Raw genomic sequence first — 25,852 nt, forward strand, 5'->3', positions numbered from 1 at the left:
CACAGTTACGCCTCTTAGACAAGCAAAGTGAATTATTTTTCCACTGATTAAACACCTTGGATATCTCGCGTTTTGAGAAACCAGTCAGCTTCTATTTTGAAAATCGTGGCTACAACCAGACGGGCATCCGCATAGCATAGCTGTTGAAATGGAAAAGATACGTGTAAGATAGATATAGAGATCAGGAATCAATGCAGATTATCTGCTGGTCCCAGCTTTATAATGCTTCGTTAAAACCCTATCACAAATTCATTCTTGCAAAGTGATATTTACACTAAAGAAAGAAAGAAAGAGAAATGATATCAGGTCTGGTATATGCATAATCGTTTGCAAGCTATGCTGAAAGCAATATCAATTTTACTTTGGAGTATCTGATGTGTGAATGTAATTATGTCATATATGCATTTTGCCAACTATGTGAATTTGCTCCAAACATTTAGATAGAGCTATTACAATTTTATCTGACGTTGAACTATCATTATGAGGGATATTGATATACTATGAGGGTAAACTCTGGCCTTTGGATACTGTAGAAGATCCAAAGTCATCTGTCGATCGCAGAAGATCAACTAACTCATCCTTCTTTCCGAACTAGTTCCTCTAGTTTTCCACAATTCTTTCCTTTCAAGGTAGAACCTTACAAAACCAGTTAATTGCATTCATAATTTTCTTTAAATGTTTGGTGATGTTCATTTTTTTTTTTTTTTTTTTTTTGGATAACTGCCATTATTCTCTGTTTATTAATAAGTTTGTAATAAATTATTATTCATTTATATTATGTTTATATTCATAGTTACTGTTGCTTTCGTAAAACATTATTATTATCAAATAATAAATTATATTACTACTTTAATGTCACAGCTCATTTCCAATGAATTGATTGATAATATCCCGTAGATACAAGTTGAAATTATTGAATTAATAAAATTAAAAAATGATTTATATAATTTTATTCTTCTTCAGTTATGTTGTTCCAAAACTAGTTTCTTTAATTATTCTGATTTGACCGTTAAGGAAATTAATCTAAATTATGAGGTTTGCATGTCTCGAATAGCATTAATTTTTATCAGTTGTGTGTGTGCATAACGATGCCTGCATGAACCAAGTAATAGCTCATTAATAGGCCATCTCTAATTCCAGATGAACCAGTTATGTAAGGTATGTGGGGAACCAGCTGCTGGTTATCATTTCGGTGCCTTTACGTGCGAAGGATGTAAAGTGAGTAATTTTCTTTTTATCTACTTTCTTAAGTGTTATTAGATTTCTAATCTTTGTGGATTTAGTTTATGTCTATCAATTTCTTTTCGTCCCACTTAAACTTGTTACTCATGCAGTATTAGTGTTTGCCTTATATTTTATATTACGAATTAAATGTAACGTTCTTTAGTTTGAATGATGATTTTAATGAAATTTTAATGATATTTGACATTAACTAGACATCATGGCGAAAGTTAATATTTATAATTATTAGTTTAGACGTAGTTTAGAATCTACAGATTTGTTGCTGTATAAAATATATCCGGACTACTTCTCTAGAATTCCTGATTAGCATTAGACAGATACGAATAAAAATAATAATAATGGAATATCTTTAGTTGTAAACAGCTTACAAATATTTTTATTTGTATGGTGACAGCTAAGTTATTATGAATCTTAAATGTTTTGATATTAACCAATTTACATGAAAAAAAAAACATAGAGAAGTAGTAGATGTTTAAGGGACACATAAAAAGCCGACGGATGGACTCACGAGTACAGTATCTACTTGTGATGATTCAGAATGGTCCCGTTTCAAGTAACGTTCGAATCTGAAGTCATTAGTCATCTTAGATGAAAAATTCATCACTAAAACTAATTTCGATTATTCTGGGTTCGATGCTAAAATATTTATTAAATGTAAATCGGATTGGCAAGGAAACTTTTCATTGAAAAATAAATTGAACAAAAGAAGAAACTTTAATGGGTTTTGAAGAGTAATACAATCTTCTCCCCCCCTCTTTCCCCCTGTGAATTAGTTAAATATCTCTTCTGTTATATTGGTATCCAAAGGTAGCTGCGAAAATTGGATAAGAGAAATATTTTTTTTCAAGAGAGTGGAGATTTATAATAAAAGTTTGTGGGTTTCTATGCCGTCTTCAAAACGTCATTTTAGAATCAGAAGATGTTTTGTCATATTAATATTTTAATATGACAAAATATTTTTGATGTTAATATTTCAGTGCAAGATATTGCCTTGAATTAAATTGTAAAATAATAGGGAAAGATTCTTTCATTTTATTATGTATTAAACAACGGAATAGAATGTATCGTAGTAGTGTGAACTTATATTAGTTCAGTGCCATGAATAGAGCAAAAGTGATGAAATGAAATATACTGAAACTGGAGAGAGAGAGAGAGAGAGAGAGAGAGTAAGGTTTTAACACAGCAGAAGGACTTTCTGCTCCGTTTAACCTGCATAGCCTTCCAGCCTCTTTGTATCTCGGGAGAATGACGGGAAACGCCTGCATTGAGAGAGGGAAAGAAAGGGGAAAGAGTGGAGTGCGAACGACGCGTGGCGACGAAGTAGATGATACCGTTAAGGAATGCATCGGAATGACTAAGTAACAAGGGATCCGCCCGTACCTGACGACGGGAGGGGTATCATATGTTCCTTATGACTCTTACCCTGTTTATCTACGCACAAGGTCGGTGGGTGTCGAGTTGCCGCGTGTTGTAATTATGCTAGTATGAAGGTGCTGTGTTATAGAACCTTCCTGTTTTACACTGTCTGCCAGATGGGTAGTAACAGGTCAGGAGTGTCTTAAAACAGCCCACTTTCATTCAGCCGACAGAACCAAAATTGGCATATCCGGTATCTTTAATTGAAATACAGTAGATACTGGTGTCGTCCCTTGCCTTCTGCAGACTGTGTTGACCTTTTCAGGACTTCCCATTAGTTATGCATTCACAAGCCAAATGACACATTTTTGTTTTCAATGCCTGAGATGTTTTTCCAAAAGTACGGTTTCATCGTCAGCTGGCACATCCCTTTTTTCCTTTACAGGTGGCTAAACTAATGTTATGTTCAATAACAGTGATTGCATTTAAAGTATTCCCCTGTAATTGATACTTCACATAAAGATTCACGTGAATTATATAATGTTTAATGAAAAAAGCTCAAATATCCACATATATTAAACAAGCAATGTAAGGTTTTAAACACAGTTTTTCAAAGGTTTTTCCAAATATAATAATTCATCGCTTCCAGCTCACATTCAGGCGTATTACTAATTAAGGATATGCAGTTCGATTTACTTCATAGTATAATTTGATTTCAAACAAATTCTACTATAGAAACAGAAAACGAAGGGAGCAGTAGATTAAACGTAAGAATTCTGATCGTCATTCGTTAATATAAGTCTTCGACGAAAATGACTTTTCTCATCGCAGTTTTGATAAACTAGTATTAAAAATTAAGTTTAGCATTGTTAATCCTAACTCTTTTTAGTTGCTTATAATTCGATCAAGATTGACATCGCATACTGAATGTGAATTAAAAATGCATACTGTGTCCATTGATGGACTGACATAATTTGAAAAATTTTTAACATAAAATTTTAAATCCAACAGCGGAATGTTTTTGATTGGTCATTTAAGTGATAAACTCAACATTAATGATGTTTTATGAATGCAGCTATGAAGACATACGAACTGCATATCAAACAACACCTGTCAATAGCAGAATTCTTTACGAAATGTGATAAGAAATATTTTGTGGTTTGGATTATTCTCTTACTGGTAACATTCGTGGCCGAACTTTGTTGTTAAGTCTTAGTACTGTTAAGATTTCTTTCCCTCTCCAAAAATAATAAATAAATAAAATTTATCATCAAAGACGAAATCTCATTTCTTTTCACCGTTAGGCTAGCTTTTCCATATTTTATTAAGCTAGTTCTAAACAGAATTCTTTATTATAACGATTATTGTGTTTTTCACACATATTGTTAAGAGATCGGAGGATGAGATAAGAAAATGTCTCAGAGGCTTAAGAATACAGTAAAATATTTAATATCTTTTCAAACGTGAATTTCACTGCGTGCTATGTAGGACCGATGTATAGTTGTACGGTAAAGGTATTACCGTACCTTTCCCGCACAACATCCGATCGTAAAATATCCGATTCGAAAATCGAACAGTGCTAAAAACTAACACTGAAAGGCGCAAGCCACGCTTGCGATATACAACAGCATTACTCACGAAGAGAAAACAAATATCTAGACTTTTTAAAACTTGCTATTCTCAACGAACAGCAGCGTTGTTTAATACTAAATAATGCATACAGTTTGCAAATTCGGCAATGGTGTGTATTGCTTACCTGCACAAGCCCTAGATTTGCATGTTTGATTAATTTTTTTAAAAAAGAGCAAACGGCTATGACTAAAGGTGGTGATAATCTGCCCTAAGTAAATGTTCCAACTTAGGATTGCTCCAGAAACCTACGTGAGCGCATTTCCAACAGCATTTTCACTTTCTTTGTCGTGAGAGCGAGAGGCTGTCATTTCGTCATGTGTTTCGTGAAGTGCACACCGAATGCAGAACAAAGAATCGAGGGGACAATGGAGCGATTACCACGAGCATGGGTGCTACCCCTTCAGGCTGTATTGTCGACTAGCTTCTGCTACGTACCTTCCCTCCTGTCCTCGTTTCGTCGTCAGCCGGCCGTATCATCCCGCCCCCGTAGCAGTGAACAGTGACCTTCTTTAGCCTCCAGCGGTCAGATAATTGGGACTCTTCATTATGCCTCCGACTTCAGACCTTTGTACGAATTTCGCTGCCCAGAGAAACCACACGTCGTTCTGTTAGCGGCACTTATAACTGGCGATTGAAACGGACTTCAAAAAAAACAGAAAAAAAAATAAAAATTCTGAAAAAAGTTGAATTCCTCACGGAAAATATTAAAGTGCATTGGAGGGCAAATATGACAATAGAATTTCAATGCGTAGTGCTTTATTATACGAGATAATTATAGGATTTTTTAACTTTTTTTAAACTTAATTTAAAATAGGATAAACCTGCAGAGCATTGTGTTTCCATATGCTCTCCCCTGCTGCTACTGAAGTCGGAATATATATATATATATATATATATATATATATATAATTTTATGTGACTCCGATCTACGAAATGTTATAAACCTATGGTATATTAGTACAGTGAGCTGGCAATAAATTTTTGCTATTTTTTATTATTTTTTTAATTTTATACTGTTTATTCATTTTTAACATAGTCTGGAACGCTTCACTTCATATAAGTAAGGCGATGAAACTCATCCCCAACTAATAGACAATCGCATACATCTATGCCCAGCAGGATTTGAACTGTTGGTTGGAGAGCAGATAAGCTATTGTTGCAGTAAATCTGTTCCAGTTCTCAAAGTCCATGAGGTGATTCTTATTCTGTGAAGGGGCGTTGAAAACATTGATACTATAATGGGTAGTGAGATAGTTTATGTCTTTTTTCTTTGTTTGTGTTTTACGGAGTACGCTGAATTTTACGCTGAATTCAGTAGTTGATAAGAAAACATGCGCATTCCAACTCGTAGAAATGCTTGAGTATGCAGTAAAAAGTAATTCCTGCTTAATCAGTGACATGTTCTAGTAAAAATTTCTGTCTGTTGTTTCAAGTGATGTAAAGAAAGAGCCAGACCATGATGCATTCCTTATATCTCTATAAATTTGCTCTATAACTGTCTTCTCTCGAAAGTCCCAGGGAAAATTCTGAAAGTTGGAATAATCATTGGATAGAAAATAAAAAAAATAAAAAAAAAAACTAACGTCGATAGGACTTGAACACGCGGTTCGTCTTCAGCACATGAAATCATTCCTTCTAAGTTAAGATGTTTCTATTCTATCCGAAGTAGCATTTAGACATTCGCTATCATTTTTAAATATTTTGGATTCAGATATCCAAGAGGATACTATCATCGCTGATATACCAACACGGGTTTGCCATTTACTGAAGACTCTCAAAAAGCGCATGTATTTTGTCAAGAACAATTCGATCCTTCACTAGAAGCGAATAACTTGATGGCGTGCTAAGATCAAATGTCAAGTGAGCTGCCAACATTTTAACCGAAACTGATCTCAAGGTATCGCTGTAGGGGGTCATCCGTCACAAAACAGTGGAGAACGTGTTCCGAAGGTGACAGGGCCGATTCTTGGAGAGATTAGAAGGAACAAACAGGAGTAAGTGTTTCAAACTGGCTAAGTACATAGGAGGAAAGAGGAAGTGTTGTCTTAACCTCTTTGTTCCGATTGTCTTTTATATACACACACACATATACACTCTTCACAGATCCTTGACTCTTCTAGGAGAACATCCAATTAATTATGTTTATTGTCACTACGAACTAGCAGGTTATTGTCATGGTAATGTTTTCGTGAATATTTCCTGACACCTTCGACATTGTATCTTAAAACTGCCACTTTAGAATGGTAATTTAGTTCCGGAATATTTTGCATAAGAAAGATCTTAAAATTGAATAAATGCCTTACTGATAGTTTTTTTTTTATTGTCAGAAACTATCAGAATGTTTTATATAGTTAGAATTAAAATAACTAAATCTGAAATCATTTTAGAGATGCTTTGATGACATCGTAACAGGGCTTCATATACTACCTGACAAAAAATAATTCATAATATCAGAATGTAATCGATAAATTTTGTCCTCGAGAGGTAGGACTGCCTATAAGCATGTTCTCGACATTTAAATTATGCTGGGATTCTCGAATGCGGGTTTCCAATTCCTTTACAGTACACAATATGACAAAGTTGAGAACCAATCTATAAATAAATAAACAGTAAATAAAAAATAATTATAGCTAAGTTACTTAAATTATTTTCACTCAATTTATGAACTTTAATTCAAATTAGACAAACGAGATGACAAGTTAATTTCGGCAAGTTTAGTTTTAGTCTTTTTAGACTGGTATTTTTAAGGCGTAAAGTTTTTTTGTATAAGACGTCATTCTCTACTTACTCTTCATTTACAAGAAGCAAATATACATGTACACGACTGTTACTATTGTTAAAATATGTGGACTCTCTTGAAAAGTTTCTTGTTAGAAAATTTATTTTTAATATATTTAATTTTCATACATTACTGCTGTTTATAAATAAATGAAGTGACAACCAAATGGAATACACAGAGCGTAAATAAAGTTACTTTTATCACTGTCACTCCCTTTTTAATATGAATGCTAACAACGAATGTTAACATATATCACATTAGTATTATTACCGTGAGCGGGCTAAGAGTTAGGTAACCGGAAGCCCTTTAGAGACCAAACATGATACTTTTTTATTTTCAAGCCTGCACTAAGCAGGATGGTAGTCTCATACAGAGCAACGAAAGTTGTTTACTACTTAAAGACATTCACAAACAACCCTGGCACAGCGGGATCCGAAGCAGAGACACTATCCACTCGGACAGCCAGACCCTGTAGGCTTTCAGGGCTAACTAAACCAGGTTTAATAATCCGATGAAAATTATTAAAAGTGAAGCCTGCAGAGCAAATGCCTAATTCATGTAATACTCTCATAAGCGCATATTCAAAATGCACGCTCTGAAGATTCAGTTGATTTTCCTCATTTTCTTTAGACTCAAATGGCCTGTCAAACAACCAAGTAACTTGTCTTCTTTGATACTAATGTTTTGGGTTTACAGCTGAATCAATCTTAGGCTATGAGGCCACTTTATGTCTGCTAAATGCGTGTGTTCTTATGGCCGGTTTGCCTGTTTTGAGGTTGAAAAAAAAAAGCATTCTTATAAAACCATCCAACTCATCTTTAAATTAAAAGCCTTGATAAAGTTTCTTTGTTTGCTAGACGAAGCTCGAATTCATGCCTTTCACGAAAAAGGCATCGTTGAAACTAAGTTAGTGAATGAGCTGCGGAGGCTCTTTTATGAGCCACATCTCTTGAAATAAAATCCTCGCCTTCAATAGCATTGAATTGGTAGCTTAGTTTATAGTTCGTTGGGCATATAATATCCATATGATATTATATACACAACCAGAGAAAGAGCTTTAGGAAAACTTATTTATATTCGAAACAATTTCCATAGAAGAAATACATAAACGTATAATAATCGCTCTCAGGAATGTTTATTATTATTATTAGTTTAGATGTGTAGAAGCAGAGAAAAAATTAGAAGGTTCTGAAATGTGGACCATCAGAAGAATGTTAAAAATACCATGGACAGAGAAATTGAAAAACGAAGATGTTTTAAAGAAAGTAAAAATTAAAAATGAAAATAATTAAAGAACGAAAACTTAAAAATGAAAATAATTAAAGAACGAAAACTTAAATATTTTTGGCATCTTACTAAACAAGAAGGCATTGAAAAATTAATATTAGAAGGGAAACTGGATGGAAAAAAGAGGGAGAGGTAGATCCAGGAGAATGTGGTTTGAAGACATTAAGGACTGGACTAGCTTGAATTACTATAAATGTTAAAGAGCAGCAAAAGAAAGAAAATGTTCCAGAGCAGCAAAAGAAAGAAAATGTTCCGTGATGTGGTCGGCAACCTCCTTCTAGGGGATGACACTTGAAGAGGAAGAAGTGTAGATGTCTAATAAAATATTGACACGACATCAACATTTTTGTTCGGTTTTGTCCAAAGACATTAAACAAATTTTACACGATGGTAAAAAAGTAATAAAGTTCGTACTATTTCTATTTATTCATTATTAATTTGTATTTTTTTAAAAGCTATATGACAGATGGCAGATGTATGACATTAGGAAAGGCCTGTTGACTGTTGCACATTATATAATCAGTTCGATCTTAATTAACCATATGGAAAGTATATGGCGAATATTATCAGTTAAGGTTTGCATTTCTGCTCACTGAAGTCAATTTCGAGAATTCATTTGACGAAATGAATGATATTGAAATATCAGCGACCATTCAGTATCTCTTTATATAACTGTATCGAAACAATAAAACATGTCTTAAAATTCACCCTTATACTTATTAATTTCTTGAATAGTAATAAATAAAAATGAAAAAGCATATCATATTTTCCATTGGTTTCGTTTATATCCAAAATTAAAAAGGAATACAAAATAGCTTATTTAAGGAAACTCCATTGCACATGAAGCGAGGAGACAGGTCACTAGGTGTACAGCTGAACAATTCGGAGATAACACAGATCGACCAATCGGATGCACATTCCTTAGTTATCGTTTCTAGGTCAACCTGCAGAGCAACTGGAGGTGTGGCTCAACAGAGCTCCACACCTGCCGCATTATAGAGTTCGGGTCACGATGCAGGTCGATCGAAAAGTTTTCAGAGCGGAGGAACAGATTAGTGAAGAATCATCCTGATTCGTTAATCAAATAATAACGATAAAAATGACTGAAGTCTGCCGACTAAACCCTCAGAGTAATTTCTTTCACTTATCAGTAAAATGAGTTCAGAATGTTTTTACAATCCACGAAATATCGTGACTAGCAGCTCTGAGATGCCATTACGAATACATCTATTATATAGTAAAGAATGGAAGATGCTCCAGTTGAATGTTACTGCGGTTTGATATTCAAATCTCGTACTTCTTGTGCTGCTTTTCCATGTTATTATTACTCTCACTAGGGGGGGGGGGAAAGAGCAACAATCTATTCTTCCTGCATTTGCTTCTAGAGACATATCAGTGGTTTCCACTGGCTTTAAGAAGCTAGAGGATATAATCACTTCATGACCTGTAGATGATTTCCATAGGATCTGTAGGAATTTAAATGAACTTTTAGAAAACGTTTGCTTCACGGTCTTGAAGAAAAGCGATTTTATGGTATTCAACTAAAAGATATTTATTTGTAAATATCTGTTTACTTCTTTTTTTAAAAAATCGAATATATTCAAATGGTAAACTATTTGGTTTCTACATTAGAGGAAGCATTAAAGTAAAATTAATGGTGTGAAATTAAGAGTCAAATAATTTCGATTGTTCATGTTAAAGAATTTTTAGCTTCCATGTTGAAATTGAAAAGTATTTCTCTGAACATTTTACATACCAAAGAGTATAACTTATTTGCTCACTGTATTTTGAAATTAATTAATCGTATTTAGTTAAATAAGGATAGCTCTGACAGCTTCATTGTACGAGAACGAAAGCGGTCTCATTTATTTATTTTTTATTTTTTATTTTTTTTTGAGTTGTCGGCTCTTAGATAACATGTAATGCTGTACAAAGTCGCAAGTATAAGAGAGAAAAAAAAGATTCATTATCATATAAGGGTGCTTTCCGGACATAAAAAAATGCATTAAACTGAATTATTGAAATATAATATGTTTAAGGTAAAAGTGCATTTTCAAAAGTTCTACAGAACTTTAGAAGTATTAACTGGCTTCAAAATTCAGAGTGCATAGTATACTGGGATTTTCAACAATATCTTCATTTGCTTTATTTTTATCGGCTATAACTAAAATATAGTCGAGTTGGATAAAAAAAATAAAAATAAAAGATTCTTTTTTTTTTTTTCATGCTGTCCTGTACATCTGTCGTACTTTCTTTTTTTCATGAAAATTTTACAAATACTAAAAACCAAACTTTCGAACAATATGGTTGAATAGATAACCCAGACTATCCGCCCTGGAGATCAAACATTGTACTATTCAAGCCACTTGAAGCCTCCAGTTAGCAGAGTGGTGGTCTTGTACCAGGAACTGAAAGTAAGCCGATATCTAAAGAATTTCATAAATATTACAGTGAGATTCAAATCCGCAGCCTGTAGGTTGAAAAGTGAATATACTTTTCATTCTGTCTAAAAAAAACCAAAAAAACAAGGGACTTTGCCCACTTTGTTTAGAAAAACAAGTTCTCCATGTGCAAATAGATCATAATAAAAAATATCACGGCTCTATCTTTATTTGGTGCAGTCATTTTTCAACAAACACTAGATTCGTTAGTAAGAAGAGATCCAATTAATAGAATTTGATTTTTAACGCAGATCTAATCCATGAGCAGTTGTAAACCTCATCATCATAATGAAATTCCTGACATGCTTTCTCAAGTTCATGTGAACATGCATTTGTACACATCACCCCCCCCCCCCAAGGTAATTGTAAAGCTATAATACACAGGTGTTAGTTCCGTAGTTGCAGTAAGGGTTGCATATTTCGTAAACCCTGATCTAGAAACCATATACGGAACTTTAAGGCACTTCAGATCTCAGATAAGAGGGATCTTCCACTAGTCGACGAAATGCATTTTGTTTCCTGAAAGTAATCATAAACATCAATACCTAAGGTGGGATTCGAATCCGCAGCTTTCTGGCTGGGAGGGCGATTTAGTGTATTCAAATCAGCCAAGTGAAAAAAAGCAAATTAAATGGACTACAAAATCATTGCTATGTAAATTCGTCTAGAGAGGACTACTGAACCTGCATCCCTGATATAAATTGCGTCTGCCATCGACATCACAAAGAACACTGCAGTCGGAATTTGTATTAAATCCCCTCTCTCATTATATATATATATATACACACACACACACACATGGATACATTTTTCACATAGACTTTTTCTTTTTTTTTTTTTTTTTTTAATTTATGATATTTTCTTTTTCTTAGAATATTACAGATAGTGCATCCCACGGACTCTAATAAACTACCACTGCATCCCTGAGGGAAAAGAATGGTGGGTTATGGCTCTCGTTAGATACTGTCTGGTACATAATGACAAAAATTAACACACGAAGCAGAGAGAAAATAAAAGGTGAGCCGAAATCCAAAAAACTTATCAGGAGACAGTCATTGTGCTAATGACCTTCGACCTCTGCCAGCCGGAAAAGCTTGTCCTGATTGCTACAGCGAAAGGACGCCGCCGCTGACTAGTCATCTAACCGGGTTAGTCGAAGCTCACGATGGTCCTATTGGTATGCCAAAGGTCCCTCTAGTGAAGAGCACGTGTTTAAATGACGGTCATGTGACAACACCGGCAAACGCGGCCTTCTGGGAAGATGCAAACTCTCGGAAGATAAGACGCAAAACGTGAGTGGAATCCCGAACAACTTTGGAGCAGTGAAAGGGGCTGCAGTGCAATCTACAGACATGTGGGTGTCATCAGCAATATTTATATTCCTTTTTTTTTGTTATTATTACTACACGCGCATTTTATTATAAGCCTGTGAACAAATGTTAGATAAATAATCTAACATTTGGATAAATCACAAACTCAAATGAAATAAATCCCAAGATAAGTGAAAAAATGTACGAGTTCACCTAGAAAAAATATTTAAACAGGATTGATGCAATTCTGTTTGCTGCTCAACCGTTCACTGTGCTAGAACCTCTAAATTTTGGTTATGATATTTTACCTCTCTATAAAACTTTATACTCGCGAATGCACAAGTATGTTTTGCACATCACGTCATTTAGAACGTTATTTATTTCGTCAAAGGGTGCGGTGTTTCTCAAAAATTCATTTTATCTTTTATGCTTAAGTTTAGGTCTGGTCAAACACAATGAATACCTAAAGAAGTAAATATAAAAAAATCAATAATTTCGCATATTTCATTGAATCTGTTTTGTTTTTCGAAACTGAGATTTTTACTGTATTGTTTAAATGTCCATTCTCTGATCGACTTTGGTTCAATGTGCACACCTATCACTTCTTCTTGGATAGTTTTTTTTTTCTTTTTTTCGCTCTGATAGTTTCTGTTCTTCACCTGTCGGCAAAGCGCTTATTACAAAGGACATTCTTCTCATATCATATTAAAGTCGATTCTTCTGTCGACAGTAGATCCACTTCTACCTTTTTTTTTTTTTTTTAACCAGCAAGTTTTTTACATTATATGCATTCCTATCACTTCTCGGTATTTTTATGTTGCTCCCACCCACGAAAGGTTATTAGCAAACCTATAGTACATTTTGTACTGTGGGTGGGCTAGAGTTATTTTTCCTATTTTTATCAAATTTATATTTTTTTTCGCAGTTTTTTCATTTAATACCATTTATACTTATAACGCTGAATGTAATTAAGATACCATCGAACTAAAGAAACAGTGAATTAAAAAAATATAGGCTTGTGCCTTCCTTTGTAACTTATTATCTTATTATAATATTATCTATTCATCTTATATTTTCGAAAGTTTTTTTTTTTTCTTCCTTTGATTATTTCTTCGGATCATAAACATAAACTTTGATTCTATGTGGACTTGAGCCTCGTGTTGATCCTTTAGTTCACATGGAGTATACAATGAAGCAATGAATTTGTCTTACGAAATGTTCGTTATCTCTCCACTCTTACAACTTTACTTGATAGGCGAAACGTGATGTAACATGAAAAAAAAGTCGATTCTTAAACATATAACAACAATTAAAATCTTAGATAAGCTAGCCATGATTTGTAAAAAAAAAAAAAAAAAACATAAAAAATATCAAGCTTTATCAATATGAGGGATGAATGGCAACTCGGAGTTATCAATGACTTGCGTCCTTCATCTAGAAAAACCTACATTCGAATCCTGTCTAAGATTTGAATCCTAATCAAATTCAAATATAAAAGCTACTTGAAATTTTGAAATCTTGAAAAATTTATCTTACACATGCAGAAGTGACAGGAAAATTTTTCGCCTATCAGAGTATACAGGAATAAAATTCTTCTCCCCGCAGTATCAATATATTCCGCAGGTTTTCAACATTTGACAGGTAGAGTTAAAAAAAAAAAAAGATAGTATACTGGCCTCATAATTATGATTATTTGTCGTTATTTTTTTTCTTCTATTTTTTTTGATTCACATCAAATTCTGTTTATTATATTTTAATATTTTTTTTTATCCACATGTATTTTATATATGATTTTAAGGCGGTTCCTGCCATTAAATATTTTCTTGGATCCCCTCCGCCCCCCTCGTAATCTGTACTAAGGAAATGGTTGGGCTGTGTTAATGATAAAATAAATTTACTTTCTCCTCCTGGACATTAAGCAATATAAATCTTTTCTGCTCTCATCACGAAGGCTGACACCCCTTATAGCGTCCTCGCACTTGCATTGCATAGTTACGAAGAGAAGTAACGTCTTCACCTCTCTTGGAAATACGTGGGCTCAAATCTCCTCTAACAACACCAGGGAACTTTATAGCGACTTTCATTTGAAAGTGAGTTAGCCTGCTTCTTACGGAAACCAATGTTTTTCCTCCTGAAAACTCGGATTTTTTCATCCCGGAAAACACCAAACCAGCCGGAGAATACATGCAATTAACAGACAGAATACACTGGCCTCACAGCCTTAATTACTTCTGTCATAATTCCCACTAACCTAATCCACATCGCGAAAGAAATAAAAACACAAGACTTACTTGTGCATGTTTTGCAGGCTTGTAACTTTTTTTTTTTTATTTAGAGTTAAGATACCCCAAGTCCCGTATGTGTTAATATCCGTCTATTCGAGCAGCTGGATATTAAGAATGCGTGGATATTTGTTTACAGAACAGGACAGCCGATCGTCATAAACAAGATAATCCTAGCGGTGCATTGAGAATATGAAATCTTAGTGTAAACATCCTGCTATTACAATGATGAGAAAGAATAAATAGTCTTGTATTTGATAACCCTATTATAAATACAGATGTAAGTACCGATTTCCAATAGATCTCTGGATATCCACTTTATTGCATCATGCTCATAAATTACAAGTACCGATTGCCCTGTTACATCGCTATATTGTGTGTTCATCGAAATTTTAGTTCCATATGATTCGATGATGGTGGTCGTGGTTGCAATTATAGCCCTAAGCAAACATTTTATCACTTGTTGACAACCTACAGGGAAAGATTGCCAAACCACAAGTTCCTCATGAGTTACAACTATTCCTTAAAGCAACTGAAAGAAAACTTGACTTGAATTTTAATCGTCTCCAAGAGAGAAAAAAAAATTGAAATAAAAGTAGAAATATTGAGTGGAATGTCGACGTCGTTCTGTTAAATAAAAATGCAGAACTGAAGTTATGATAAAAATGAAATATTTGTTTTTAATATTTCATTTAAAAAATGAAATATTAGGTGTTCGAACCTTTCCTGCAGAAATAAGATTAACTTGTTCTGCGCTACATGCTTGCACCTATTCAAGATTAGTTATGCTATTTAGTAAAGTACTGGAGGAAACAGTTTTTAGAATTAGAAAAAAAAGTGGCTGAGAGTATCAAATCACTGTTTAAGAGGTATATGTCAGGTAGAATTCTTTAGCACCCATTATGAAATGCGAGTCTGCACTCATCGTTTAGGGCGAGGAGTAAAAAGTGAATTTTAGCATTGCAGAATTATCGCAATGTGGGTGACATAACTCCTACATAACTCCCCCGATGCAGAGGGCCTCTCCAATACCAGCTCTTACCAAAGCCATCTGTAGAATGCTAACAGTCAGTAAAATGCCGTCTCAAGTCTCAACACGATCGTTCGATAGCCGCGTTAAGAATTTGTGACTCATATCGACCTGTCGAGAGGACTGCAAGGTTAAAATAATATCTTTCAGGGCCAATTTAGGGATCAAGACATGGAGTGTCCTTTTATTTACGAGTAATTATTCGCAATACATATCAACTGAAATGTGATTCCTTTGATGTAAAAATGCTCTCATTACTTGCAGCGCTTTGCAAAGTGAGACCTCTTCCAAGCTACACAATCTAAAATTGTAAGTATCAGAAAGTAAAATGTAGTATAAGTTAAAAAGAGCACTCCTACATAACGAACTGTATTGTCTGAAACGTAACCACGGAAGAAATATGCAAATTACAGATGCTTTTCGTGGTTTTGAATCGTAGGGTTTGTGATTATTGTTGTTGATGTTCTAAATAGTACGATGTCATTCTTGAGAAATGCTGGAATATTTTACTGACATCTATCATCACGCACACACACACACACATACATACACGGGAAAATGCGCCATTTTTAGCTTTGGTATATCGCAAGTTAGTGTTAATTTACCCTTAAACTCCCGACTGATAACTCTCATTCCAAAATAATGGAGAAAAGCATCAGCAGTCGACTTAAGCAATTTAAACAAAGACTACCAGCATGGACTCTACCATTCTGAATCTACAGCTGACCTCTTGGTCTACAACACTGGATGCGTGCTATGGAAAGCTTTGGAGAAATTGTGAACTCACCTTTGACATTTTCTGAGCATTTGATTTGTGTCTGACATCGAGGCTTACTCAGTAAATTGCAATCCTTCGGTCTAACTTCGATCTTCTGTAATTGGCTAACCAGCTTTCTTTCTGGTCGTTCATTGTCATGGTAGATGCCTTCTTCTTCTCGAGCTTCTCCACCAGTGCAGGAGTGCCTCAAGGCCCTGCTCTCTATCCTCCCTCCCCCTATATATAAACCTAATATCAATCTTCAATAATCCTATGTACAGTTTGCTAATGATAGCACATGTCGTTCAATAAACCATGCAATGCTCAAATATTCCTATCTTTAAGATTGCCTGCAATCAGTGCTTTAAACAAGATTTTGAAACAAAATTAAACACGATCCTTCAACACCTAAACCCGATTTTCTTTAATGCCACCAAAACGGAGTCTTGACTTTTTTCTCGCAAAAGGGATCTCATCTCACTATCCTTACCCTCAGTAATACACAAATCATATGACAACACAATCAGATCTCTCTTCCTGCACTGGCATTTACCTCCTCTCTCTCTCTCCTGGAATAAACACATCACATCAATAGCCTCCAAATAAAAACACTAAACATTCTTTTCAGCTGAAGACGTTACTTTTCACCCATCCAGCTGCGAACTCTGTACAAATCCCAAATCTGCCTGATTAGAATACTGCTCACAGGTTTGGACAGGACCTAAATCCTCCCTCAAAATTCTTGATGCTGTCCATAAGAAAGCGATTCCGCAAATAGACCATTCCTCCCTCAGTGGCTTACTTCAACAACTATTTCATAGATTCATATTCAGCTACTTGTCTTTTCCACTGGTACTTTCATGGATATTACGCCATTTATTTAACTGGCATCTGTCATTCCTCCGATTTCCGTCTGGCCTGTTAAAACGAGAGCAGCAGCTGTCCAACACTTTTTTTTTACAGTACAACTGCAAAATAATCAATAATACTATTATTTCTTATTAAGAATACTACTAGTTTCTTCTTATTTACATAAGATTTCTTCAGGTGTGGAAAAAAAAACTATTAAGAAGCAAACTTACAAACACAAAATGATTAGCATGGCAACAGCAATACTACGAATATACAGAGTACGTTATACAGAGTAATCGGTTATGTTCAACTAATCCCATATTGACGAGAGAGAGAGAGAGAGAGAGAGAGAGAGTTCTGCGGAATGATTCCGAGATCTTTCACTGAGATTATGACAAAACAGAAAAAAAAATGGAAGTGTACGGAGATGTTATTGAACTCTATACACCCGAATACAAACCCTAAAATTAATTTGCCTGAATGTTTTCTAGTTCTGCTCACAAATAATTTGAATTGCTAGAATCCCACATATTACAGTGTTTGTGGTTGTCATCATGCTCATCTTTTACTGTGGTTTTTAATTTTCCTCGTCATAATTTTTTCACACCTGAAAAAGTCCTATGTAATTAAGACGAAACTAAAAATATTCTTAATAAATTAATTATTCGGTGCTTACTGGTTGTAAGCGTCTGCTATTTTAATTTCTCATTATATTCTGTTACTTTCTGAAGATCTTTCATAATTTTCTTTCTTTTGCTTTACATGGCAATTCACACCACAGGCCTCTGGTGTTTAATGTCTGAAAAGCGTTTGATTTCTCCTTCTAAGCTTTGTGGTTAAAAATTTTTAACTTTTAAACCTATTTTAAACTTGAAGCTGTAAAATAGGAATTAGGAAATTTTTTTTGCATTTGAAAAATTTCTCAGATTTTTCATATGGTTGACCTTGAAGACATTTCTCTCTCTCTCGCGTCCCTCATTTTATCGAAACTGAAATGGGAATAAACATTTTACTAAACATAACTGAGGATGAACTGCATATACTGAAACTAAAAGTCGTGAATTAGCCAATGCAAGTTTTCTTTAGTTAGATCGAGAATGGATCATGTAACTGTAAGGCAAAGATCCCCCACTTCCACAACTCATGCTCCGCACAGAACTGGGGCAGCAGTGCTATCTGTTACACTTCCTCTCTTTCGCACACCTGCTCTTTGTGCTTTCTCTGACGAACGGAAGTAAATAAAGAAGCGACACAACGGAAAGTTCTTGCCCGGCTGCTCTTGGACAGCGAAAGTGTTGAGAATAAAACAGAGCGAAAGAAACCCAGATAGCAAGTGACCAGTAACGTCGGAACCCGCAGGTCAAGCCTGCAACACGTGATAATTGTAAGTGCTCTAGATGTGGGTTTGCTTGCCAAGGGCACTACTTTCTCTACTGGGAAACTGTGTTAATAGATTAGGGGGACGACTAACAAAAGGGGAAACACTGATCTCGTGATTGATAAGCGAAAGGCCTAAGAAGAAACATTCCTGAAGAAATGCTCCTAATTTCACACGCGACCCAGTTATTAACCGTGCAGAACAAACCTCGTGCATGACTCCTACGCTTCGCAAACCGCAGGTATTGACGACCCTTGTCTTAGTTCTAAAGTCGTTAAGACGATTCGTGTAGTTGATGTCAGTATGAGATCTGTGCTATAAATGCACATTAATAACGTCAATAGTGTTGGCACATTTCCTCTTCCTTTGCTTTAATAATTCTACCAGAATAGGGAGAACTTATTCGTTTTTCTAATCGGATATATGAATAACTCTAAGTGAATGAAATTCCATCTCATTTCTCACTTTTTCCAGAGATAGAATACGAACCCATAACATACCTTGTACTATTTGTTTCGCTTAATTTTCATATCCAGTCTGTTTAACTCCGAGTTCCTCAGAACTCATCTTTTCAAACTTTTCAAAAAATTATGAATTATTATAATTTTGAGAACGCCTGAAGCAATTTAAAAGGTGCCACTGCGAACAATGAAACAATAAAAATCATCTTCCATCTATGGACGTTGACAGATATGCAGAGACAGTATGCACTATGTCAACCAGGTCATCGCATTGATTTATTTCCTTATTAAAAAAGTATTACACAAAATGTATGTTTAAAAGCAAACAACGGCCGTATAATAAGTAACGTTTATTTATATTAATCCATATTTTCCTAACATAAAGTGTGAACCATCGAATCGAAAGCAGGCCTCGATTTTAAGTCAGGTTTGATTTGACATGTAATTCTGACCTTTTCTTGATGATAAGACGGTAATTTGCTTATGGATGCATTCAATATTTTGAAATAAAAAGTAGTGCATAGTTTGCATTAACTCTTAATGATAATTATTGCAAATTATATTTCATAATAATATCGTAAAAAGGACTTGGCGTTTTCGGTGTCATGTCCGCCATGGTTAACTTGAATGGCCGAGTAGATCTCTGCTCTCCTACCTATAGGCTATGCGTTATGACTGTACTGTAGCATGGATATTTGGAACGTATTTAGGTCACAGATGAATTTCTTCCCCTGTGTGAGACCACCACCCTGCTTATTAATTGATGTCCTAAATGGCTTGAAAGCAACCGATATATTTTTCTTTTAGAGCAATATTACCAGAGTTCATGTAACCCTTGGTTAACTCACAATATTAACGGTGAATATACTATTAGTTTAAAACAATGTATGGGAGGGATTCATATTAAAAATAAATAAATTTTCTCTGTTATTTGTTACTGTCCTTAAGAGGACTTTGAATAATTTGGATTTAAGTTATTTTGAGTCGTTATGGAGACGAAAGTAAAAGAAATGAACAGAGTGTGAGTTCCAATTAATGCATTTCGTAATGCTTTCATAGCGAGTCTCTCCAGTTCTGTTTTTATTTTAAAGATTGTATTGAGTGTATTTATTGCAATTTCTAATACGATTGTCATTAAAAATGATTCGATTTAAAACCGATTTGAGAAAACTTGACGTCTTTAAAAGAAAAGCTCGAAAGTATCAAATTTCGCTAATTCTGTCCAACCAGAGCAGAGTTCTTAAGGTAGGAAGGCAGACAGATGAAAAATTATTCATTTCTTTCCATTTCCTTGAACATCTTTTTAAATCTTAGCTTTCACTTCATGTTTTAGTTTAACGACCAATTCGCATCTGAGTACGCACAAGAAAATTTCCATCTGTCATAAACTTTCTTGGTTTAGGAAACAAGTATGTAAGAAGCCATATCTGGGCAAATAAAGTGTGGTTGCAATTACGTTGAGCCTCGTATCTGAGATGACGACTAGCCACTGCAAATTTGTAGGCGGTCGCTCATTTTCCGGTTGTCAGTTGACACACTTCACACGTTAAATAACATAAGATTGAAAGGGTGTCTTATTTCCTTAGTAATCAAAATAAGGACTCTTGTACGATACTCAGAGAGGATATACTGCATGTAGTGTGAAATGGTTACATTTTTATGAAGGATATTCGGAAGCCTATTACACATTCTGGCATTGGTGTAATTCATGTTTCCGATAGTTAAGAATAATCCAACACTCTTCGAGGAGCTAATAGTGTTGGATTACTGTTAATCATGATTGCCGATATCATTCTCCTCTTTCTGATGATCTACTTAAATGAATTCCCCATTATTAACTGTTAAACTGTCATCTTCGTCGTCCAAAAAGGGGACTTACCTTTACAGATTTCCAGAGTTTGCCCTGCCTTTTTGACAGTGATTATCGCGTATGTGCCGAGGATTAACAACAAACCACTCGTGGGTAAGCAGCACCCTTGGTAAAGCGTTACAAGGAACTAAGTGGCGTTTGCTAATGGGAAAATTATGCATTTTGAGAGTAAATCAAGATTAATGCTTTTTCCTGAGACGCTTAACATTTATTGTGCTTCAGATGTCGAGTCATCGGTGACCTCGCTTGAAACAAGCCACTACAGGTTAGAAACCAATACACAAAGTCGGCTTCAAGCGGTCGATTAGGTTCCCGACCTGTTGGAGAACAAGACATAATTTACAACCCGGTAGGGGGTAAAACGAGGCAGAATGAATAACAACCCATCCACTTGGATGTCCTAAATAACAGGTATGTCTCCAGGAGAATATAATTAAACCTCCGCCATTATCTATACAGCACCCAAAATTAGACCCACACTCTAATAACAGGCCTCGACGAGCACAGGACACCTCTGACAAGGTCTCTTATAATTAGACAACCCGTCATTGACCTTCGCTCTTTCTCGGTCCGGTTCCAAAAGCGAAGAGAGGAGCACGAAGACAACCCAAGACGTCGGCACTTAACCCTTAACAGCATTAGCTGCGCGCCTCTGATCGCTGTTGGTATACGGGAGTTGTAACTTTGCAACCCCGGGCGATTTCTGGCCCAAATTAGTGGACCGCGTTTTGAGGGAAGTCAAGCCTTTCCATCCATCAAATCTTCCCTTCCTTATGGATGGACTCTTAGCACTAAGCATCCGTGAATATTCTGTGTATTCATAAGAAACACTTCTCAATCTGTTATTCCTTCTCCTGTCTTGAATTATATGTTTCTGTAACTGAATCAGACAAGCTGTTCTTCACGCGGTTGTGTTCTTATTGTAAGCTTTCTATTTATTTGTTTGTTTTACAAAAACTGATTCTGTCCATAACAAGAAAGTTCCATATTCCATGTAGGGAAAGATAGCATGCAAATATAATCATCATCACTTACGCTTATGTATCACTTTTAGAACTTCTAACAGTATTTTGAATTATGCATTGGCCTGGGTAAGAAATAGGTTTGAATTTAGTCCCTATTTCTAATGCGTTTTTTTTTATTTTTTTACCACTGAGGTAAAAAAAAAAAACTTTTTACTGTAATAACTTTATGTATCTGTGACCCGTGATGCGTCTTTTCACGAGATTCTCTGGTGTTCCAATCCCCAATAAAGGCTGAGAGCACCGAGAAAATTCCGTCCAACCTTTTAACTCCACTGGATTATTCCTAAAAATCGCCAGCTCCATCTGTTGGCCAAATAACAAACAGTCTTTAATAAGTCCTGTTTCTAATATGAAGATAAAAACCATAATAAACAGTTAGATGATTTTTGAATTCGACTCAGCTAGTAGAGTAACTTGCTGGTAACACAAAAATAGCCGGAAATTTATCGCACATAAAAAAATGATTGTTTTATGCAATATATATATATATATATATATATATATATATATATATATATATATATATATATATATATATATATATATATATATATAACTATCGAAACATCTCCTGAAGAATTTCAACACTAGGACATTAAAACCGATATTGAAATGCTTAAGATGTTTTTTTTTTATTTAAGACAGTAGCAGTTTAGACCTTCAGTATTTTACATAAATGAAACAATTAAGTATTAATTTAAAAGAATGAATATGAGATGTGAAAAGTATTATGAGGAATGGAAATTTGAAAAAAAAAAGAAACCGATTGTTGCTTTTTTATCTGGCGTAAATTAATTTTTGAACTCACGAAAAAAGAACAACAAAGAAGCAACATTTGCAGTGTAACAACAACAATAATAAAACATCCGCATCAGCTGAGAGGTTTTTTTTTCTTTTTTAAATCCCAAATGAAACTGTGATGCTAATTTACCACTGTTTAATATTGGACAGTTTTTATTTAGCTCTTGAACTACTCAACTGTTAAGGGAATGGATCAAAACATGTATTTATCAGACAGACTGAATTGATTCTCGTCATGACCTTTCATGATTTTTAAGTTTACGGAATTTTGAAACTGGAAAATAACCGTGCATCCTGTCTGCAACTGGTAAATCCAACCTCACTTGAAAATATCAGTCCAAAAATTAGCGTTTTAAACGAGATCGAATATAGCGATCTTGGAGAAATTGAATGATGTACTGCAAAACTCTGAAGGCTTATCAGCAACGAAATCTCTAATTCACCGATTGTAGTGAGCGCCTGGAGTCCAGTTTCGCTTGCAAACTATTAAAGTATTCTTAATCTGTATAAAAGTCCCCCAGACTGTTTTTAAAACGGTCACTCAGATAAACAACCCTAATGTTATCCATGTAATATTCTACTTCAGTTAATTCTTTATTAATAATTAATAACGAGTCAAATTGCAAACAAAAAATGTCGTTTCTGCAAGCATAGTTGAGTAGCGGTTTTTCCACTAGTAGTGAACAGAAGGGGATTCGGCGTGACTTAGGTTTTAACCTCTATCAGTGACTGTGATGAGGTGACTATTTAGTGGGTGGTTTACCTCCATTTTTCTGAATTGCGTTAGAACTGTTATCAGCTGGAATATCAGCAGTCGCTTACGAGAAATTAATGAATTACGGAAACAAACTTTCTTCAAGGGAGGCCTTAGGGGTGGGGTAGGGGAAAACAGAGAATTGCTGCAGAGAAGATATAAACAGAAGACAATAGCAAGAATGAGATAAGAAAATGAAGAAACCGGATAGAGCGAGAATATGTATGTGTACTCCCCCTTATTGTAATTCACACAGGTTGAACGAAGATGTCCAAAGACAACCTCAGCATGATCTTCGTGCATAGATTTTATTCACGATAATTACGTGTGCTGTTCATTGGACCAAATCCGTCGAACAACGGGAGAAAGTGCACACTATCAGCTGTTTACCTGTGTACACGTTTCTTCACACGGTTAAAAGTTTCTTCCCTTGTATTTATGTCACAAACTGGTTTTGTTGACAGGCATCACATCCTTGGCTATCTGCCTTGGATTTCTTGTGCAACTGGGATGACCCATTGACACAAAAAACAAGGCACGTGTTACCGCTTACAAACAATATACTCCCGAATGTAGACGCCCGGGCGAAAAAAAGAAAGCAGAATTATAGACCATATCGTAGTCTTCCTTTATGTTTTAAATGAGATCACTACACTATTAACTAACCAATTTCACTTATCCGTAATGCACACTTTCTAATATTGAAAAGCACCAGCAGGGATGGCTTCCCTTTCTTCGAGATGTCACTGCAAGTTGCTTTCGGGATAAATGTATCAAACTACTCGTAAAAGGAGCTATGCAGAAAGTAAACTGAAAAAATACCTTCAATAAAATTCCTATCATTAAGGAACGATGGTTTCATGGGCATAATTGTTATCTGAAGCCAATATCGCCTCAGGTGACAAGAGATAGTTAAATGCTCTCCTATTTAGGAAGATCAACGCCTTTTTTATCCACTCATTGTTGATTAGAAATCCACTCATTGTTGCATAGTCCATGCACGAAATGCTCTCTAGTTACTTAAAATAATAATTGGAATCTGTCACGAGCTCAATAGGAGCTGCAAATTCAGAATTACCTTAATATTTAAGAACTGCAAATTTTGAAGCACCTTAATAGGAGATACAATTTTCGGAACATTTTAATAGCAGCTGCAGTCTTTGGAGTGCTTAAGTAACAGCCCCAGATTCTGAAGTTGCCTATAAATGGCTTAAAAACCATATTTTTTTTTTAAAATCATTTTTTGTCTTCCTACTGTCACGCATCGTTTCACACAAACATACAACCTCAATGATGAATGTTTCAGTACCACCATCACCTTCTCCCATCCCTTATGATTTGTAACGATATCAAAAACAATTCTGTCAAGATTATAGTAATTCCCTAATTTGGCTATCAAAATAAAAGAATTAATACCACGTCACTCATTTCTATTCATTTGATCTTTTATACTTAGCCGAAATGTTGAGTAAAAAAAAAAAAATGCATTCCTATTGAACTCGGTTGTGTTTGTGTATTGCAGAAGCATGGGAGCAGTATCAAGTCACCCCATAATCCCTCAACCCATTTCGCAAGCGTGAAAGCAACATGTTCTTTAAAAGTAAATGATGAGGTGAATTTGTCAGTAGGTGGACTCTGCACATGACCCTGATATTTCGCCTTTCCGAGAGGCCACACAAAGGGAAGTGAAAGTAACTAGATTGAATACGCACACCTCGGGCACCTTCGCCTCCACTCAGCTAATTGTTAACGTGTCGTAGTATGAGTTTCTAGAGCTGATAACATTGCAGTAACAAACTTTCTTATTTCTATCTCATCATATAAGGCTTTCAAAGCTTATTTACTGAAGACAGTAACAGCAGCAAGTGTAAGACGTTTGATAATACCAGTTGAGCAATTTTTATCTCAGATGAAGTCCTTTAGCAAGACACCCACACCTTTACGTATACTCAGAGTAGAGAAAAGAATTACGAAACTTTATACACGATCCATAAACCGTAACATACTCAAAGCGTGCATGCATGAAACTATAGCGTCAGTTAATTTCCCTTCTGCACAAATATTTTAATGCACCCTAATAATAACTTCCTCGGTTTCCACCAATGCTAAGGGTCATGAAAAGCAGTTTCAGCATGACCACTGTCCTGTTCACCTGGTAGCAACAGTAATAGGTATCGTGAGAGTGTGTCCGAAAGCAAAATTGCGAGTACGGTAAGTCCAGCTACGAAGGTGTGTTACTAAACTAAATGTTCGTCACACTTTTACTTCGTCAGTGTAACTCAAGACTCATGCCTAACCTCCTTTCATGGCTGCTGGCATTGTGCCACACTAAGTGGTGGCAAATTAATCTCATTTTATGAAATTGTATAGCAAAGAAAACTCGCATTAAACAAGACCTTATTCTAAAATATATAATAAATTAGCGTTATTACTTTGAAAATGTCCGTTCCGAAGGACAACTTTATTGATTCACTGACGAAAATAATGATTCCATTTGTTTGTTTCATTCAGTCATGCATCCTTGCGCACAAAACTCTATGATGAGTGTTGCAACCCCTCCTCTACCTTCCCTATCCCTTAAGATGTACTATCTTA

General features: G+C 35.2%; 1 protein-coding gene across 1 annotated transcript in view; it reads left to right on the top strand.

Moving 5' to 3' along the window:
* Positions 1-1,140: 1,140 nt before the first annotated feature.
* LOC150108729 (vitamin D3 receptor-like) overlaps positions 1,141-25,852 on the top strand; it is a 33,746-nt gene continuing 9,034 nt past the window's right edge. The window contains exon 1 of the mRNA XM_090390514.1: positions 1,141-1,218. Coding sequence (XP_090246640.1) covers positions 1,141-1,218 — 78 coding nt within the window. The remainder of the gene's footprint in view (positions 1,219-25,852) is intronic.

This window comes from Typopeltis vanoorti, chromosome 3 (assembly GCF_054136105.1).
Source record: "Typopeltis vanoorti isolate ZY-2024b chromosome 3, IOZ_Tvanoo_1.0, whole genome shotgun sequence".
In the NCBI taxonomy this organism is placed as follows: domain Eukaryota; kingdom Metazoa; phylum Arthropoda; class Arachnida; order Uropygi; family Thelyphonidae; genus Typopeltis; species Typopeltis vanoorti.